Here is a 13,123-nt window from a genome sequence, read left to right on the forward strand (position 1 = left end):
ATAGAGCTTGGTTTTTGCGACTGCACTTAAACTTTCAAAGTCATTTATTTTCCGCATTGACTGACCTTCATGTCTTAAAGTAATGATGGACTGTTGTTTCTCTTTGCTTATTTGAGCTGTTCTTGCCATAATATGGACTTGGTCTTTTACCAAATAGGGCTCTCTTCTGAAAACCACCCCTACCTTGTCACAACACAAATGGTTGGCTCAAACGCATTAATAAGGAAAGAAATTCTACAAATTAACAATTTAACGAAGCACACCTGTTAATTGTGACGCATTCCAAGTGACTACCTCATGAAGCTGGTTGAGAGAATGCCAAGAGGGTGCAAAGCTGTCAAGACAGAGTGGCTACTGAAGAATCTAAAATATATTTTGATTTAACACTTTCTTGGGGTTACTACATGATTGTGTGTGTTATTGTATAGTTATTAGTTAGTTATATAGTTATTTTATAGTTTTGATGTCTACAATGTAGAAATCAGTTAAAAATAAAGAAACCCTTGAATGAGTAGGTGTCAGCTTTTGACTGGTACCATAGCATTGAAGCTAACCTGTTTATTCTCTCTGTCAGCTGGAGAGGAGCTTCAAGTTCATGCGGGAAACAGAAGACCAACTGAAGGTCATTCCTCAGTTCTGTTTTCCTGACGCTAAGGACTGGGCCCCCGTTGACAACTTCCCCAGGTCAGGCTGCTCACACACACATGCACCCCCCCACCCCAAACCATATAGGAGGTGTTGACAAATGATGAATGGGAGGCTAGTGAGCTGTTAATAAAGTGCTTTAGGTATTATGAAACAACCTGTCACTTCTTCCTGACACACATTGCCCAATAGTACCTAGACCATGTCAATCTCACAAGCACTACTTTGTTTCCAAAGGTGAAAGTGTGTTTCTGGTGGGAGACAGGTAATAATTACCCTTTACTAAATGTTTTATGGGTACCGGCTATTGGAATGTTAGCTCAAGCAGACCGAGGCTGCGTCCCAAATGGGATCCTTATCCCTATTTGGTGCACTACTTTTGACCAGGTTCGAAAGAGCTCTGGTCAAAAATAGTGCACTATATAGCAAACAGAGTGCCATTTGGGATGCAGTCAGAGCCCCATTACACACACCTGCAGGGCAGAGACGTTGAGCTGGCTGACACGGTTCCTGTCAGAGAGCCAGGGTTGGTCAATGCACACCTGTCAGACAGACTGGAGCTGTCTTTGTGTGGCTTATGCAGAGTAAGTCTGCCCTGAGGGGAGGACTGGAGAACAAAGTAGGGGGTTATTGGTTTTACTGATATCAAGAAATGACCAGGGTGGTTGAATTTTTCCTTAAAACAGGATCAATGGGTTGGCGACACAGCAAACTATCCTAGACGTTCTTAAAGTTGATAAGATTACTTTAAAATGGGTGGTGCACAGACAGTGAACCATTTTTTTCCCCAACTTTCTTTCCAAATCACGTAAATAAGAGGTACGTTTTTCAAAGTTGGCTGGCTAATCTGAGGTTGTTTTGTGAAATACAGACAGGAGTTTGAGTGCTCTATTTTCAACACACAACTCACTCAATTTCTTAACAGTTTTATTGCTCCTACATATGAATAGTTTCCAACCTGTGTGAATTATCTTATTTTCCAGTGAAACGTTCTCCTTCGTCCTGACTGGTGAGGACGGGAGCAGACGGTTCGGATACTGTCGTCGTTTACTGGTAAGCTACTCAAATGGCTACTTTTGTTATTTCCACTTCACCCACTTCCATGTGTGTGTCACTGAGCTGAGTGTTGACAGTGATTTGGAAATCCCTGTGTTGATTTGAATTCAAAATGGAGGGCCCTATCATTCACTGCACTGTCCTGCTCTGGGTCCGCAGCCCAGTGGTAAAAGCCGGAGGCTGCCAGAAGTCTACTGCATCGTCAGCCGGCTGGGCTGTTTCGACCTCTTCTCTAAGGTACAGTATACTATACACACAGTGCCTGGAGTTTTTCCTGGTCAGGTCACATGTTCAGGCCAAAATCCCGGCCTTCAGTTCAGTATGGCCACCCACAGTGAGAGGAACTGGAGCCCACATGTACCCACAGAGCCCCTCCCTCTCCCTGTTTGTAACTTTCCCACCGCAGCTTTTCAAGCTGCAGCCCTGGCCCCAGTACACAAAGACGCATGTGAACCCCAGCTGATGTGGTTACCACAGTGGAATATTGGCATAGGCTCCCCTATAATGAGCCACTGATTTATGTGTGTCAGCCTACATGCATGTATGTTATGTGAGTGTGCAGTAGCCCGTGCTGCTTGCGTATATTTGAGTGTTCAATATATTATAAACTGGGTGGTTCGAGCCCTGAATGCTGATTGGCTGAAAGTCGTGGTATATCAGATCGTATACCATGGGTATGACACAACATGTATTTTTACTGCTCTGATTACATTGGTAACCAGTTCATAATAGCAATAAGGCACCTCTGGGGCTTGTGGTATATGGTCAATATACCATGGCTAAGGGCTGTGTCCTAGCATTACTTAAATGTGTTGTAGTGCATTTATATCTATAAGCTTCAGTTTAGCATACTGTTAAGTGTACTTTCTATACCATACTTAATTGTGTAAGTTAATGTGCTTTAGGGTAAAGTATAGTGTACTTCCTACTCCATTGTGAATGTGTGTGCTGTCTTCCCCCTAGATCCTGGATGAGGTAGAAAAGAGGAGGGCCATCTCTCCAGCCCTGGTGCAGCCCTTCATGAGGGGCATCATGGAGGCTCCATTCCCCGCCCTGGGGAGAACCATCACTGTGAAGAACTTCCTGCCTGGCTCAGGCACTGAGGTGAGGGGGAATAACGTTACAGAGCAGGGGTGGCTAGAGTCGATTCCACCACTGGCCATAGGAGGCAGCCTTCGCTTTACTGAAAACATCATTGACTTGAGGTGTTTATCTTGTACGTTATAAACTTTGGATGTGTGTACACTGTGCTGTATGCAAGTGTGTTTTGTGACGTTAGTAGCCTGTGTTTTGTGACGTTAGTAGCCTGTGTGTTGTGTGTCTATGTAAATACATCTCTTTCTCGCTCTCTCCCCCTCTCTCTCTCATTCTCCATCTTTCTCAGGTGATAGAGCTGTGTCGTCCGTCTGACTCTCGTCTGGAGCATGTGGACTTTGAATGTCTGTTCTCCTCTCTGTCGCTGCGTCTGCTCCTCAGAGTCTTCGCCTCTCTGCTGCTGGAGCGTAGGGTCATCTTCACCGCTGACAAACTCAGGTGGGACACTACTGTGTGCTCTATGGCCACTAGTGATGGGGTTGATCTATACAGTTGGGCAAGATACTCCAAGTATCGATTTGTCATAGTTTTTTTTGTTTCTAGGTAGCGTTAGCTAGCGCTAGTCGGCCTGCGGCAAAACGCAGCTATACTTCATCCTATAGCTTGTTCTCCAAGGTTTTTTTCAGCATTTTTTCCCCCCATGACTGATCAAAACTAATTTCCTCATGTTCTCTTTTGTCTCTCTACTGCAGACTTATACAGAGCAATATGTTTGGAACGTCGAAATAAAATTGCAGTACTGAATCGCAATACATATAGAATCGTGAGAACCTCCATACATATTGTATCGGCACCTAAGTATCATCATAATATCGTATCGTGTGAGGTCCCTAGAAATTCCTAGCCCAAAACAAGCCCTAGCCTCTATTCGGCCTAGTCTAGTAACTAGGGGCTAAGGTTAGAGGTTGTTTATGGACTGGCTAATGATTATGTGTGTTGCTCAGTGTCAAATTCAGAAAACGTTAATGTCCTCGGAGGCAATTCATCTTGCAGCAGTCATAAAACATATCACATTTAAAATAAATAGCAAAGATATTTACAAGCAAATAGGCAGGGTGAGTGCAGTTTCATCGTGCATGTGCTAAGTATAATTAGTCCAACATTTTAAGTTGCAGAATTGCATTTGGAATAAAAGACTACTTGTCCCCATTTTATTTTATGTTTTTTTAAATATTTATTTGTATTTTTTAGCCTTAGGTAGTCTGTACCTGTGGCCAGAAGGAAGGAGCTGGAATTCAGGGTGGAGTGGATGGGAAGTGTCCACCACTATTATATTTGCCCTCTGGAGGGCTCTGCCCAAGTAGAGAGATGACCGGTCCTGCTGTTGCTGCCCCATGATTTTTCCACAAGTCCTGACTATCTTGCCCAACCTATTTTTCTGTGCCACCTTGATATTCCCAAACCAGCAGGTCAAGCAGTAGGACAGAATGCTCTCAATGAATGATTTATAAAAGAGAACCATGATGGTTAGATCAACATTAAAGTGCAGTTTCCGTAGGAAATAGTCTGTTGGTCTTCAAAATAGCGTCAGTACACTGATCCCAGGACAGCTTGTCGTCAATGACTAGCCCAAGGTATTTGTACTCCTCCACTATTTCAATGGGCTCTCCTTTTATCAGTGATGGTGTGTGCATGGTAGTGTTCCTTCGAAAGTCAATCACCATGTCCTTTTGTTTTTGATGTATTTAATATTACATGGATGACTCCGACCAGACAGTACAAATGATTCAGACGGTCCGTGCTCGGTTTCATCCCCTTCAAGAAGACTGACCAAAGCAGTATTGTCAGCATATTTGATCAGGTGGCACCCTGGGAACCGGCTCCGGCAGCTGTCTGTATACAGTATGTATAGTACTGCAAATTGGAGGGTTCAAGAAGGTGTCTAGTGGTGGTTTATGTATGCCTTGACGATCTTTTCAAGAGAGGTAAGAGCGACAGGTCTGTAATCATTTGCTGCAGATGGATGGGAGGTTTTTGGAACAGGTACAACAATAGATTTTTTCCATAGTGATGGAATTTCAAATGTATCCAGGAACTGCTGAAAGAGAGCAGAAGATACCACTCAGCTGAGTGGAACAGTGTTTCAAGACACGACCACTTACATTATCAGGCCCCAGGCTCTGTCGTGCTCCAGTGCTTTTGAATACTCATTGTATGACTTCCTCATCGATGACAATCACGTTCTCTGTTGCCTTGACATCCTCCTCCAGACAGGCCAGGGGAGCGGGGGCGCCCCCTGTTTCAAAACGAGTGAAGAACTTCAGTTTGTTGGCTGTAGAGGGCACACCCTCTCGTCCAGGCAGGGATCGATACGTTGCCTCGCTTTGAAAGGGGCGTTTGCCCAACCGGGCAGATGGAGAGTCTCCCTGTAACATTATCTGTTGCACCTTATCCTTGTATTGGCATCTTGCCTTTTTTATCTCTTCGTTCACCTCTCTCTCTACCTCTTTGAGTGGATTCCCGGAGGCAAACACTTGTTTCTTCTTGTTAAGCACTACTTTCAATTCTTTGGTCACCCGTGGTACGCTAAGAAATATCTTACATGTTTTCGCCAAATAAACACAATTCAATATAGTCAGATATTACATTAGTCAACTCATTCAGGTCAGCTGATGATTCTTCAAATCCACTAAATGAGGTAGTCAAAGCATCCCTGCAATTGATCACTACTGTCCTTGTCCCACTCCTGTGTTTGTTTTTCCACCGCCTTCCCCCTTTTGACTGTCTATAAGTTGCTCGTAGAAAACAGTGTTATGATCTGATCCACCCAGTGGAGGTCTGGCCAAGGATGAATACACTTTCATGACCGAGCCGTAAAACAAACCAATGATCTTATTTTTCCTTGTTAGACAAGTCACATACTGGGTGAAAGTACTCAGTGTGTTGAGAGTGCAGCTATTGAAATCCCCCATGATGAATTTGGGTGCATCAGGGGAAATCGCATCAAGCTCTTGAGTGAGGTTTGAGTGAGGTTTGAAATTTTGTCCGCTGCATTGACAGGGTTTGCTCTTGGCTAGATATAAACAGTTGTTATAAAAAGCTGGGTGGAATTCACGGGGGAGGAAGAAGGGGCGCAGTGACAATGACAGTAGCTCTCTATCAGGAGTGCAAATTTTCTTCCCTTGACAATTGTAGTTTTATATCATTTATCAGAACAGACCCCGCCTCCATGCTCCTTACCACTAGCTTCTCTGCCCATACGAGTGATGGTGAATACGTCAGGGGGGACGTCAGTCGGGCACCGCCTCCGACAGCCAAGTTTCAGAGGCCATCACACAGGCCTCCCTGTATTCATATAGATACCAAGCAGGGTAGTTGGAAATGGGTAGTTGGGAGCGGAATCTTTGTTTTGTTGTTCCTCAACCTCTGCCACACACCTCCTTTTCCTCCTTCACCGGGTTGTTTTGTCTCACCATCTCTGCAGGTATGTCCCCTTTGATCCATTCTCCCGAACGTGCGTTATTACATTGTAAAAGAGCTATAGCGGATGTGTGGTGCCCGCCGACTTTCTCAGAAGTTCGCATGCTGTTTCAGGTACCAGCAAAATGAATCAAAGTAGGAGAATAATCCACTGTATGCACGTCATGTCGCTCTACTGTAGCCTAATCAGTAATCCGATGCAACGTAAAACACTAATAGACAAAGCAACAAAAACGGACGAGTTTAAACGACGGACAAACGCTGCAGGGCACCACTGCGCAGCGTCCTCCTGCCCATCCTCAATTAAGCCTCACGCTTTCAGCCACCGTAGTCTTTTGAGTACATACTGTCAGCTATGGATCAGTACAACTTAGTACTTATCTAGCTACCTTTTTTTGTTATACTGTATATATACTAAGTAAATGTATATACTGAGTAAACCGACTTGAGACCAGTGGGATCAGGTGAAAGGCAGAGAAGAGGGAACAGGATGTGACAGACACACCAGACAGACATACAGACAGATGGATCTTGGAATAGAGACAAAGAGTGTTAAGGAAGGAATGCTGTTGTTATACAGTCGTCTAGGGAACAATCATTTCTCTCTGGAAATATGTCATGGAAGCCAGATACAGGGTTGGTGTAGAAGGGAAAGCGTTAAGACAGCCGTGTGCAACCGATTTGACGCACTATCATCCACTATTCACCTGCTATTGACGGGTGCCTTGAGATAGACCATAAAGCATTTCCAGGGTCTTTCTTGGATGTGCATTTCCCTGTCACTTAGGTGCTGTTGACATAGGCAGCTCAATTCTGATCTTTTGCCCAATTATTGGGAATAGTTGATCTGATTGGTCAAAAGCCTAATTAGTGGAAAAAGATCTGAATTGGGCTACCTGTGTAAACTCTGCATCATTAAATGCTTCTAAAAACCCAGCAGGAAAAGCTTGTGAATCCATAATAGATTGTTGTACCACTGTGACATTTTTCTACTGTTACATTGAAATGAGTGGAAACTTGGCCCACAATCACTGATTTTTGTTTTTGACTTAATTAAATGAAAACAGACACGCACATTGGAGACATTAAGTTAACAGTGCTGGGTTAGTTCATTCACTCCTGCAATATATATTGTAGTGTTAAATCACGCCCCCTAAAGATTCATGAACAAGTCCTCAAAAAGCAAGCTTTACAAAGTGCAATGTTCAGTTTTATGTTCTAAAGCAAGTCTTGATAATAGCTGAAGAATCTGCTACTACCACCTTGTGGTGGATTATAGAACTGCATTGAATACAGTACAAAGCACACTGACTTATATTACGTGGCTATGTGTAGGCTGCCACTACAGTCATATTTTTGCCGTTAGGTTTTTAATTAATTTTAACAACTTGTTCAATTCTGTCAGTTGACATCCTATTCTCTCCCTCTCTCTGCAGTACTCTGTCTCAGTGCTGCCATGCGATGGTGGCTCTACTCTACCCGTTCACCTGGCAGCACACCTACATCCCTGTGCTGCCCCCTTCCATGCTGGACATAGTATGTACCCCCACCCCCTTCATCGTGGGTCTGCTATCCAGCTCCCTGCCCAGCCTCAAAGAGCTGCCCATCGAGGAGGTGAGACCAGGCCCCTGAGCCCAGCCCACTGTGTGTGTGTGAACCCCTAACCTCAGCCCTTTCCTCAATGAACAATGATCTCTGTGGGTCTACTCTGAGAAAGAGCTGAGGCTGCCACACTGTGCGGAAATGACATACGGCTCTCTCCTCAGGTCCTGGTGGTTGATCTCGGCAACAGCCGTTTCCTCAGACAGGTATACATCCCTAACAACGGTACCCATAGCAACAGACAAACAACATACTGTGTGTCTCTTACATAATTGGCTACACCCATAGATGTAGCTACAGCTCTCTGCTCATGGGACACAGTCGTCATTTCCTCTCACACCTCGGTCTTTCCTCTCCAGCTGGATGACGAGGACTCCATTCTGCCTCACAAGTTGCAGGCTGCTCTGGAACACGTTCTGGACAAGAGGAAGGAACTGGCCAGTGAGATGCCCACCGGTGAGTCAGTGCTACTATATTAACACCTCTCACAGAAAAGTAATGTTGTGACTGATACTGGCTTGACGAAGGTCTATGCAACTGTTGATATATGTTAATTACCATATGCCTACTCATGACCGCCATGTTGAATCTGTCTCTCTCCAGACTCGAGCTCCCTCAGCACGGTGGTGTCGGAGACCTTTGTACGTTTCTTCGTGGAGATGGTGGGCCACTACCCTCTCTTCATGAGCGGGGGGGATCGAGAGGACGAGTCTGGAGCCCCCTCCTCGCCCACCCCGTCCTGCTTCCAGCGCGAGGCCTTCCGCAAGGCCGTCACTTCCAAGAGTCTGAAGAGGTTCCTGGAGGTCTTCATGGAGACCCAGATGTTCGCTGGGTTTGTGGCAGAGAGGGAGCAGCGCAGGCAGGGTCTAAGAGGTGTGGAGATGGGTAGTAGAGCGTTTTGAATTTTGTTAGTGCCTGATTGTGGGCACTCCCATAAGATACGTCTGCTTTTGGAGTCTGTATGCCTGTCTGAAATGCATCATTATGAGAATTTTGCATACTTGTCTACTAGTTTTGTGTGTTCTCGTCTTTCTACCTGTCTGTCTGTCCAGGTTTGTTTGAGGTGAGGTCACAAGATTACCTGGACTCTCTACCAGGGGGCGAACATCGTGGGGTCAACAAGTTCCTCAAGGGTCTAGGTGAGGCCCAAATCCTCTCCCATACACCCTATCCACTCTAGTACCTACATACATCATATACCAAGTCACTCTGAATAATAGGCGTTACATTCATGAAACTACATTCCTCCTCCATGTTTGAAAAGGTTGTCACTCACGCCAAAGTTATTTTGATCCGGTTCTACTGCCTGTTTTTATTTTCAGGAAATAAGATGAAATTCCTGTCCAAGAAATGATGCCTCGGGAGGGGACTCCATGAGAGGGAGCATGTTCAAAAGAGGCAGAGAACAAAACACTTTGTCTAAGGACCCAAACTCCCTGTGGATAGCATGAAGAAGGGGATTGTGTGTCCACAAGCTTATGGAGACATTCTGGGCAAGGACCGAACACTCCTGGCAATATTTGGACTGAACATGAAGGACTTTGGAGGGTGTTGGGGTTTAGCAATCGGACCAAAAACATTCATATTGTCGCAGCCCCAAAGACACAGACCCATCAAGGAACGTCATTCTCCTTTGAGGTCTTATCATTCCAGAGTGTGTCTCTGTTGCACCTGAGAGCTTACTTTTGTAAAGCTGTCGGCCTTTATAGTGTACATTGATGTACTGTATAGCACAATCCATTCCCATTCCTAAAGTTGGGATAGAATGACTCCACCCACAAACCTGAAAGACTCCACTGTTGCTGGGTGGGCCAAAAGACCATTCCATTTTGTACAGTACCGTTTAAACATTCCACATATTTCTATTGACTACAACTTCTATGTTAACAGGAGGCTTAAGTTAATTTATACTGTGTACTTTTTAGAATAACTTTTGCTTCCATTTTCCCTCCTTCAAATGAAAGCAAAAGAATATCCTGTAGTTTTGTGATGGGCGTTATGTAGTCTGTATGGAGGAGGGGTCGTAGGCCACTGGGTTACTATTGAGGGAATATACAGCTGTGACAGAGTGAACTATGGATTGGAATGGGTGTAATCCAAAAAAGAGAAATGATCAGAAAATCATACCTTGGAGAAGGCAAAGTAGGCCTACAACAAATCGATATGTAATTGTAAAACACCACTAGTTTTGCCTTAAACCTGATTTGAAAATGTTATGAAGCAATTAAAGTTATTTTTAATTAATAAATACAAGGATGTGGGCCTCATTCATGCCTGATTGCTATTGCTGAAGAACTAACAGCTATTACAACGTTATAAGCTGATTATGTAATCACACATATTATCACTCAAAAAGGGTTATTGACTTGATGTCACGAAACAAAAGGACAGTATTGTACAATTGAGCCCTTAATTTAAGTCATTTTCTACATTATCCACTGGAGGGCTCTCGCTATTACCCATTTCATTCAGTACTGACGCTCCAGTTGTTCAGACTCCACTCTACCAGTGCTCAATTTATTATGGTTTCTTAAAGATGAATAGCACAACCCATTTTCCTCGTTTGCTATACATAAATGATATCGATATCGAACGAAAAATCATTATTATGAACGAAATATATCAACATATTTTGCCAAAGAGCGTTACACGTTTTTTAAATTTGTATAGTTAGCCTATTTATAGTTAACCTAATATAAATAGTAATTTATATTATCAAATGTATTACTTGAATAGTGTCCTATAAACAAAGATTTTGTATCTTCATTATAGGGTTATTTCACAACTTCAGATAATTCGATGAGGGCTGATAAGGTTTCGTAATAGCTTTGTCCCTTTGTGTGTTTGTCCCTCTGTAAAGAGGCAATGACTGTCCCCGACCTCTGTTTTTCTTTGTGATTTCCTTTTTCCCCCTTACCAAGGCTGGCTTTCTTTTCCTTTTCGGTGCGTCGTCCCCTCGAATCCCCCTCCCTCGTTACGTGTTGACCGGTCGGTCCTGCCTCCCTATTTCCCCTCGTCTTTTTCTCTCCCTTCCAGGCTTCATGTCATACCACAGCTAATTCCTGACATTCCAGCCCTCTTCGCGCTTCAAACGACTCAGGAAAGGGGCGACAAATTTAAATATATTTCTTCACAGAAATCTGACCCCAGAAATTCCACTTGCCTGTTTGACCCAGCGGTGTTGTCTGTTGCTTGACTTTCAACAGGTACGTTTACAACATGTTTATCTGTCTCTTTGCTTTGTGAGGTGAACATCTGTTTTCTTTCATAAACCAATGCCTCTCAAGTTGTTACCAAACTTTCTGTATCGGAGTTAGACTGGTCAGCTGTAGCCGTAGTACAGTTGTCTGCCGGTTACATTGTTTATAAAACGCTGTTTGAGGTACAAATTCTTTACATTTCTGACATTTTTTGTTGTCGAATTTCTAAATTTGTATCCCTGCACTGTACTTCCTGCGTTTCGGACGGAACTTTTTAAAGGAAACTAAACGTCATAGGCGCGCAGTTAAACGTTAGGGCACCGGTGGGTGATGGGCTACTGAAATTATAAAATGAAAAGATATGTTTACAAAATATATATTTCAGTTGCCTCATTTGAGAATGTCAGTTGTCAGAAAATCTGAGAATGTTTCCGAAATGATAGACATGAGTGATTTAAAAAAAAAAAAATTGTGCCAAATAATAAAATAAAAATACCAGTCTACTATTAATAACTATTACTCTGAATTACTTCCACTAACAATAACTACAGCTATTAATACTAATTTAGCACTTGAGCTATATCTTCAATAACTATATCTAGAGAGAAATTAAAACAATTACATGTGTATTATGTGACTATGATTATTCATATTTGTTATATGCCCATGAAAGTAGTTCCCATGATCTTACATGTTAATATAATGTGTGAAAAGTCCACATACCATACATTTACAGAATGCCTGTTAAGTCAACAAAATGTGGTTTACTGTGTTGTCTGTGCCCAAGCTAAATTCAATTATCAGGCATATGTTTTATATAGTTTTAAAACGTCCACGTTTTCAAGCAATTTTATTTTCACCTTGTTTATGATGTAGTGTACTTGGTATGCTGTTTTTGAGTCCCCAAATCCAACCACTGCTACCTGGCATATTGTATGCGCTGTGCGTAGCCAGTGATGACCGATCAGCACACACACAGGGTTTTGTAGTGGAGTGGATAAATTGTGTAGAGTCTAGTCATGGTGGTGCTGACAGGCTGTGTGAGGGAGTATTTTTGGTCTGGGTCCCAGAGCAGGGTTAGTGTGTGTGTGAGAGTCCATCCATCCCTCCCCCGGGTCAACAGGTGGAATGGGCCAGGGCCTTGGAGAGGTAGGGGGCAAGCACACCCCTGTTAGGGCACTCTCTTAAAACTACTGTATGACAACCAAGGGTTATTCATGTAATCCATCCTTTCTCACTTTTTGTTTTTCTGTCTTGGGGTCTCTGAGTTCACTACCCTAGTCTGTTTTTTTAATGTACATACTGTAGCCTAATAATGATGGATTGCTAACTTGTCATTCTGTCTCTGTCCGTGTGTCCATATCATCAGGTCTCTGCAATTTTATAAAAACTCATAAGCTGTGTGTATTGGTGTTTGCGTCTCTTTTGCCTTTGTATGCCTGTGTGTGTGAGTGAGCATGTGCATATTGAGCTGCCCTGAGACTGTCCTTGTGCTGAGGAGACTTCAGTGTGCTCATCCCACATAGTGAGCATTCCTCCTCCACTCACACGAGAAAGCAGAATAATGCCTTAGATATGAGCCCTACAGAACAAAGAAACCCCCTGGCCTCCAAGCCCCAACAACCCGCGTCTGCCAACAATCCTCCTCTCTAGTCTCTACATACGTATGTCCAACAAGTCATTGGGCTGTTTTAGTGCACATGTTTGATGGATCTCTCTGTAGGGATAACCTTGGATTGAACTCCGTCTTGACCCTGTAATCCTGTGGTTATTGTGAGGTATGACTTGAATATACTGGGGGATTTTCATGATCGGTTTTGATGTGGGGCTAGTCGAGGTGTATGGAAGCGTTAGTGGCATTGGCACAGGATGTTACATGTAATTAGGCAGTGTGTTTGTTTGTGTGCGCTCAGAGAGCTGAGTTGATCTGCTCCTGACAGGGCAACACAGTGGGACACCGCACAAAACATGCCAATCAAATATGTTCCTTTCTCTCCCCAACCAGGCCAATGCCTGATCCTAGAAGACCATAGCTGTGTCCCAAATGGCAATCTATTCCCTATCTAGTGGAACCATAGGACTCTGGTCAAAAGTAGTGCACTAGA

At 43.6% G+C, this 13,123-nt stretch overlaps 1 protein-coding gene across 1 annotated transcript in view; it reads left to right on the top strand.

Moving 5' to 3' along the window:
* The window catches only part of LOC115196963 (DENN domain-containing protein 2A-like), a 47,669-nt gene extending 35,248 nt beyond the window's left edge, over positions 1-12,421 (top strand). Inside the window, exons 10-20 of the mRNA XM_029758045.1 lie at positions 575-684; positions 1,629-1,698; positions 1,861-1,938; positions 2,665-2,805; positions 3,086-3,234; positions 7,653-7,830; positions 7,983-8,024; positions 8,178-8,274; positions 8,422-8,691; positions 8,871-8,957; positions 9,141-12,421. Of these exons, the coding sequence (XP_029613905.1) occupies positions 575-684; positions 1,629-1,698; positions 1,861-1,938; positions 2,665-2,805; positions 3,086-3,234; positions 7,653-7,830; positions 7,983-8,024; positions 8,178-8,274; positions 8,422-8,691; positions 8,871-8,957; positions 9,141-9,172 (1,254 nt within the window). The 3' untranslated portion in view covers positions 9,173-12,421. The remainder of the gene's footprint in view (positions 1-574; positions 685-1,628; positions 1,699-1,860; positions 1,939-2,664; positions 2,806-3,085; positions 3,235-7,652; positions 7,831-7,982; positions 8,025-8,177; positions 8,275-8,421; positions 8,692-8,870; positions 8,958-9,140) is intronic.
* The last annotated feature ends 702 nt before the right edge of the window (positions 12,422-13,123 follow it).

Source organism: Salmo trutta, chromosome 7, assembly GCF_901001165.1.
Source record: "Salmo trutta chromosome 7, fSalTru1.1, whole genome shotgun sequence".
NCBI classification, from domain to species: Eukaryota; Metazoa; Chordata; class Actinopteri; order Salmoniformes; family Salmonidae; genus Salmo; species Salmo trutta.